We start from the raw sequence: 8290 nt of genomic DNA on the forward strand, positions 1-8290 counted from the left end.
CTTTTCTATTCCTGACATTTCTCCGAGACACCTGAAGATAATATGGCCTCGAGACTTTCTAATATAGAAATGTAATTGGAGTGCTCTCAATGGGTAGTTTTTCCAGAAGTGGGTATCATGCCGCTGTAACAATTGTATCACATTTACTAGATGTATTTTTATGTAATAGAGTCGTAATTATCCACTTTAATTCAGATTTTTTACGGTGAACACATATTATGAAGCGAGTTCTTAATAAATGTTTACCATTTTTTCCCCTGAAAAATGGATGAATTTTGAAAATAAATATATTTTTCTTAAATAAAAAATGTTTAAATATGAAAAAAAAAATCATAGAACTTTATTATGAGTACTACTACATTACTTTCCCTTATTTTTTATACTATCAGTTACAAATACTCCAATTAATAAAAGAGGCTTCATTATTGATTCCTTATATTTAAAAGTTACCTGATGGCCGCATTCTTGTTAAATGGTGTCCATTCCATCCAAAGATTTTACTTTTATTTAACTTGATTTTTCTGGTCACAGTAATTCAGCCATTTTTAAAAAATACAGATAATTCCCCATGATTCAATGTTTTATATTCTTAGAATCATAAACTATAAATAAATAAAAGTAATTGTTATAGTTACTATATGTCACCAGTAAAATCAACTGTTTTCCAAGCCATTCACATAAAAAATGATATTTCAACTACAGTAGTCATTAAAGGCCAAAAAAAAATCTACAAATAAAATATGAGATCTTATTTATTTATTTTTTAAACCACCGAATTATTTTTAAAATACTTGAAGTGTTTCCTGAAAAATGCACTTGGCAGGAAAGCAGTAGTGACGTAAGAACTTTGAGTCTTCCAACAAATCAATTAAAACAACTTCATATATTAGAGCTATTATAATATATATCAAACAAATATGATATTTTAGTTTAAGTGCATTAACTATTTTAAATTACAGGAAGTGCTAAATAACACTTATATGTTTTTTTCACGTCCTATATTATGAGCTGAAGGCACATACGGGGTATTAAAATGCAATTTATTTAAGTAAGTATTCGATTCATTTTAAAAATAATATGTTCTTTTAAGAGTTGTTTTTTATTACGGTTTGAAGGCCTTGCATAAAGCTGTCTTGAATAAGTCGAGCAGACTCATAAATAAATCACTTGTAAGTACTCACTTATGGCTGAAAACCCATAGCGCTGACGTCACCGCAAATTAAGTGCAATTTCTAAGGAAACACTTCAGGTATATTAAAAATGATACGGGTGATTTTTGAAAACGTTTCAAATGAAATAAGTGATTTCAATTTTTTAAAGTACATTATTTAAAGATTTTTTAGTTATTGTCGGCCGTTTAATTATTATTCCATTTCAATCCTCAGCGCAAGGTTTTCACCCACCCTCAGGAACAAACAGTCGGTTAATGTATTCCTCGTACAATATTGTTGGTCGGCTTCGAGGTCTTTCAATGTTAGAGGCGTAGTCTTCATTGGATTTCGGTATTCATCCAATCTGACGAGATAGGTAAACCACTTTATCTGACGAGCCTCTAGAACATTCATTGATTCGATGCCTAGTTCTTCCCTGATTCTCTCGTTAAGAAAGCATTCCCCAAACCTTCTAGTAACCTCAGTTCAGAAATGAATATATGTATTCTGCAGAGTCAGAACGGTTGTTGAGTGAGAATGAGTTCTATGGGGTGATAAAGGAGGACGAAATAGAACAAAGCTATCTAAATGAAGACAGGAATAGCTTGCCGAAATAATATAGTTGGAACTTTTGTGAAGAATAGAGATAATATATTTAGTCAAATATCTTCAAAAACATTTTCAGAAATCTAAGGATGAGAAGATGATTACTATAGAATGGGAATATAATTTAATATGTCTATTATATTAAAGATTGTCATAGTGAAAGCTCCAAACACAGTGCCCTATGCCTATCCCTAGTGTACAAACTGTGGACGTATACAGTTTGTATACTAGTCCTTGAAAATAGACTGCTTGTTTTTGTTATTTATTTGTGGTTTGTGATATTCAGAATATATAGCTTTGATAAAAGGCCAATTATGGTGAAACTTATCCAAATTCTGAATGAAAGTAGATAAAATCTTGAACGGTTTAACCTCCCTGCAATGTACCATTAAGTTATAATGGACTGGCCACTAGAAGACTATTTCGATGGACGAAAGCAGGCTGAACAGATCATAGTTGTATGGTCGAGTCACTCTCCGTCACCCTCCTGGCGTGTAGTTCATTTCCAGTGAGTAGGAAAGAAACGACCCCGCAAGCCTTCCCCTTCCTCGTTGGGATACCATTTTCCTTTTATGCGCCGTAGTACCGACTCAAGATGGCAGAAATTGAATGATGCTGTACATGTTCTTGAGCTGGTCAATCAGGGCCAGGATATGCTAGGATAGCTTCCCAATAGTATGAATATGAAATATGAAAATCCGCGACTAAGTGTACATATTTGATCTGGAGTAGGTTTATTATTAAGTTGACGACGGATGGGACTAAAAATATGCACTCTCGGGTAGAAAAGGTTCACCCTGATCTTGGTGATATAGGTACTCGATGGATTAATGCTGTCACACAAGCTTTACTCTGGGCAATTCAAGAACTCAAGGACGACACATCAACTCGTAGCCTGAGCGTGTTGCAACAGCATCTTCACAGAAATTAATCCTGCCTTCGGTTCCCTATCACCATCAGGCAACCCCACCTTATCTGTGATTTGATCAGTTCCTTCCTATGCGGCCAGTGACTTCGTGATATTCCTCGATGGAATGTCCCTCCTGACCATAGCATCATTAGGCCTTTACGGGTCCTGGGCTAGCAAACCTCTCTTTATTCAATATAACTATGAAAATACATCCGTGAGGAAGCAGAGTGTATCAATGTTAATCAATATTAAAAATCAAAGCCACTACCGATGACCTGAGCTGCAGCAGGAGTTCTATTTCAGTCTGCTTCGGAGCGAAGCCTCCCATGTTCTGTTTGATGACAGTGTGCTTAGGACTATGCCCGTAATGTTTAGCAGGTCGTCACCTTATCCTTCATCTGGTATATTCTTGTGACGATTTGATTTATGAGAGATTCCGCTGTCAAAGCAGGCGATAATGGCTGGACTGGCTGCTGTAATCGGTCCAGTTGCAGTATGGCTTTTCTAGCTTGGTTCAGGTGCACCCATTCGGCTGTTACGTAACAGACGATATGCTGACCAAGCCCAGTTGTTAATAAAAAGTTTTAACATTCCTAAGCATCCACCTATGCAATGTCTTAGGCATCGGCGGGTTTATCACTAACTGAGGCTGTCGATGGGTTCAGAAGCGATTGCATTATAAGAATTGTTGACCTGTAGTGGAGCAGGTTCATAGGGTCCAGTTTAAAGACGTGCTTCTTGGACGATGCTTTGAAGTAACCTTTGAGAAGGGTTCTTTTCTTTCCACTGGATAGATCGGTAATCTCTTCCACGTCGTTCGTTGATGATACTTACATGGATGCTGCTGTTTTTCAAGTGGCATTATTGCCGGTTTTAGGCCTGCTCTTGGCATTAGGGAATGTAGGGGAAAACGCGCGGGGAATAGTAGAAGAGCGTCTATCATTTGGTCCATTATGTCTTTTCCCCTGAATAATCTCTTATCTCACTGACAATGGATATGAAACTACTGTTAAAACTCCAATACCGACCCTTATGCGAGGTCAAGTAAATCGGAATAGGTTCAAACAAACATTAGTAAAATCGCATAGTTGTGGTGTTAAATTCGTTATGTAAACCCTAAAACATGTATTTTCATAGCAGCAAAAAATAAATATGTTTTATTCTAAATTGTTTCCTTTCCTGGTTTTCACCGAAAGTAGCGATAACTGTACACGAATCCACCAATCTCCTTAGAACTTGGGAATAGGATTATGGTGGTAATGATGTGAGATGAGCTGCATTACACTAGATTTTTTTTACTTCACTTTATTTGTTTATTTTTTATGACCCCCTTCCCGGACATTTCTGACAAACGGGGATGAGGAGTTATCTACAGGGTAACACCCTAGTCTACTACTGTGGTGGGAGGGAGGAGTCAATTTTCGTTTCATGGGGCCACCACAGAAATAAAATTCGACCCCCTAGGCCAGATTCTAATCGGTGCCGCTTCAATTCCCAGGTTTCAAACACCTGTGCCTCAACTACCTGAGCTACAGACGGTCCTTATTGAGGTAATCATGATAATTTGAAAATGTTGATAGTTAATTTTTAACTCTGTCTGTTGGCCAGACAATTATTTCCCTTGGCGTTAATCGGGCCCGGGCCTAGGTGATCCACAAGCTACATACGTATGGAATTTCTGTTATCAACTTAGTGTGAACTTATTTATTTTTTCTTTTGCATCTTCACTGCCGAATGTGTGGAAGCCTTATATTTATATATATGCAAGGGATTTTCCGTTTCAAAACCTTCACCCTATATGCGCCTGCCAGTTTGATGATAGTCTAAAGTGATTGTAGGAACGAGACTGTTATTATCATTATTTAAATAAAGCAATGATAACGTTGTTATCAAATCTGGAGAGCTTCATCATCTTTACGTGGATCAGAATTCTGTTGCCTCTTCCCTTCAAAACGACTCCGTCCTTGACAATACGGATCATCTCGATTCTAGTTTATTTGGAAATTTCAATAGGAACAGATTTTTTTTTTTTTGTAATCGCATAATGAATAAGTTTGTCTGCAAATCTAATAAGTGTATATAATATTTATTTTCGGAGTAATTTAAATTCAAAAGCGTTACGCAGTAAACACATGTCTACACGAAAACTGATTAGTTATCTCTCTACAAATCGATATCTTGAGATGAATTACGAAATTTCCAAGAACCCAAAAGATAAATCTAGTCGTAAACAATACACTACCAGCTTGGTTTAAAACCATTTCAGCAAAGATATTGGATGGCAGAAGACAACAGTTGTCTTTACCGAGCATAACGTAAGGCGGAAAGCGACGAAAGCATCAGAAACTGCACATGAAAAAGGTATGGATTGTAAATATACACCCAATTATTAGTTTGATTTTTCGTTTCATAAATAATACACAAGCATATTTTTTCTTTGTTTATGACATGTATTATTATTTTAATATTTTATACATATCTGCATACATAAACATCGCTTTTCAAAGATTTCAAAAGAATAATTTGACAATATATATTTATTGATATATACAATCGTATAACTATAGTAAGTATAGTTCAATCTGTTTAGACCTCTCGATTGGTAATCGGGAATAGTTACCAATCTAAGATGCTTGAGAAAAGGAAATATAAAAGACACTAGAGCATCTGTCTAGCATGACACCATACGTTTATGACCGATGCAAGAAGCAATTTAATTGGATTTATAATAATTCTTTAGTTTCTTTTTTAAAACAATTTTGATCTCTTTTCTCTCAACTTTATTCTTTTTTAACATCCGACGTTTCGACCTCTCAGGTCATTCTCAAGGATTCCTACAAACAGCTCCTTTTAATTACATTTATAACAAATTTCCTTCACTTACATACTGATTTCTTTGGTCTTACCTTATTCTGTCTTCATTCCTTTTTTTTTCCTTAAAATTCATTAATGCCGGCTAATTGCCTTTGTCCCAATCTTTAAATAATTAATCATTAAAATAATATCACAATAACATTATAAAATATTTTGTCTTTCTTTTTAAAAAATAGATTCCTACTTACAATTTCTTCTATTAAATTATTTCCTAAATTTAAAACTTTCAATAACCACTTTTATGTTCATTAACAAACCCCAAACAGAACCTACCTTCAACAGGTTAGGACACTGTTATCATCTTATCATATAACATAATTTTTTCTTTACATATTAATTTACATTTTCAATTTAATTTAATTAACATTTATTCTTAATTTTTCGGCTTACACCATAAACAATTTTTAATACATTTAAATTCTATTATTAGTTTATTCCTATTTTATGTGTATTTTATTCACATATAAATTTATCGCCCCCTTCCTTTAATTTATTTTTTAATTCATTTATTTTTTCTCTATTCATACTTTTATTATTGCATTTTTATTTTAGGGGGATAAATTTATATGTGAATAAAATACACATAAAATAGGAATAAACTAATAATAGAATTTAAATGTATTAAAAATTGTTTATGGTGTAAGCCGAAAAATTAAGAATAAATGTTAATTAAATTAAATTGAAAATGTAAATTAATATTTAAAGAAAAAATTATGTTATATGATAAGATGATAACAGTGTCCTAACCTGTTGAAGGAAGGTTCTGTTTGGGGTTTGTTAATGAACATAAAAGTGGTTATTGAAAGTTTTAAATTTAGGAAATAATTTAATAGAAGAAATTGTAAGTAGGAATCTATTTTTTAAAAAGAAAGACAAAATATTTTATAATGTTATTGTGATATTATTTTAATGATTAATTATTTAAAGATTGGGACAAAGGCAATTAGCCGGCATTAATGAATTTTAAGGAAAAAAAAGGAATGAAGACAGAATAAGGTAAGACCAAAGAAATCAGTATGTAAGTGAAGGAAATTTGTTATAAAAGTAATTAAAAGGAGCTGTTTGTAGGAATCCTTGAGAATGACCTGAGAGGTCGAAACGTCAGATGTTAAAAAAGAATAAAGTTGAGAGAAAAGAGATCAAAATTGTTTTAAAAAAGAAACTAAACCACTCTCAAACAACTATATTAATAAAAAATAAATCTAATAATTCTTTAGCTTTAACATCAATCTTCAATGGAGTTTATATGTATTATTCATCCAAATCACGGAGGTATCATCAGGATATGCAATGAGGATGAGTTGAGATATCAGCTGAATAAACCGTTTAGATGGTGCTTAGGGTACTGCCTTGAGGAACCCCAGCAGAGGTATATTTAAAATGAATTACATTAGAATTATCTTCAAAGAGTAGGAATTGATCAGAAATATGTCACACACAGGTATTGACATAATATGAACTACACCTCTTAACGCATAATAAACTAGGACGAATTCCTTTGCCGCATAGGAAAAGATTCCTTTCTATCCAGTGCCCTTCGATATGGATGATATAATATCATACTTAATAGGAGGATTTTAAAGGATTTGGCCAAGGAAAAGCAAGCGGGATATGGACAGTGGGAAGATTAGTATGCACTCGGTCAGGTTCGGTGTCATTATTACCACAGGAAATCTCCAAGGCTTGGGACAATACTTAGACAATACGAGTGACGAGACAGTGGCCATAGTTTTTTGGCAAGATGATGTGTGGAAGAGGATAATGGATTATAAAGAATACATGTAATTAATTTTTATATATATTTTTTTCGAAGAAGTATACAGTTTACTTACAATAGGATTGGAATATATCTAATGAATCAATTAAAATATTTACTATGCTTTAACAAATATAATTACTATAACAAATGATGACCAAAAGAAAAGAAATATTTTTTTTCTAGTTGATTCTCATCTAATGTATATATTTTATTACTCGTATTTAGGGTGATAATAATATTCCATATGACAAAGAAAGGGCACCAGTTACATGTTTATATACTTATTAGGTATATATTAATATTGTTATATTTACAAATTTACAATAAAGGAGGTAAGAAAAAGAGATAATACTAGTGTTATTATGTTGAAATCATATGGATCTTATGTGAAAAATAGAAACATTAATATTACATTCCTATAAGTAAAATTTTTATTTCATTATTATAGTCTATAGATTTTACTGTTTTTTTTCAGGGTATGATTTCTAAATTAATATGATTTCTTGGCTTTGTTTCCTGGCAATGGTAGCTTTAGCAGAATCCGCAAGGATTCTTGCATTCTTTCCACAAGAAACACCATCGCACCAGTTTATCTTCCGACCAGTAATAGAGAGGTTGGCTAATAATGGACATGATGTTGTTTATGTATCTGCCTTTCCATACAAGAATGTACCAAAGAACATAACGCAAATCGACCTGTCTAAATATGACGTGAATGTTGAATTCGGTAAGTCCTGAAATACGGATGGTATTATTTCAAAATTACACATTAATTAGTAGTATACAAGTATTTTTTTAAGTATAATTGATTTTATGTTTCTACTGTACCTGACGATGACAGAACCTTTTTATAGCACCATTTTGTTTAAGACGATTTTCCTAATAAAAATAAAGAGATAATCAGGTTAAATCCATGACATTTTGCAATTGTTGTTATGGATAATGTGCATTCCTAAAAAAAAAATAAAAAATAAATGTGATTTATGTTTT

At 32.9% G+C, this 8290-nt stretch overlaps 1 protein-coding gene across 1 annotated transcript in view; it reads left to right on the plus strand.

Moving 5' to 3' along the window:
- Positions 1 to 4643: 4643 nt before the first annotated feature.
- The window catches only part of LOC106687520 (UDP-glucosyltransferase 2), a gene marked incomplete in the record, with an annotated part of 10372 nt that continues 6725 nt past the window's right edge, over positions 4644 to 8290 (plus strand). Inside the window, 2 exon segments of the mRNA XM_067047915.1 lie at positions 4644 to 5028; positions 7776 to 8027. Coding sequence (XP_066904016.1) covers positions 7796 to 8027 — 232 coding nt within the window.

Source organism: Halyomorpha halys, unplaced genomic scaffold, assembly GCF_000696795.3.
Source record: "Halyomorpha halys isolate HHAL.00 unplaced genomic scaffold, Hhal_1.1 Scaffold975.1, whole genome shotgun sequence".
Classification (NCBI taxonomy): Eukaryota; Metazoa; Arthropoda; class Insecta; order Hemiptera; family Pentatomidae; genus Halyomorpha; species Halyomorpha halys.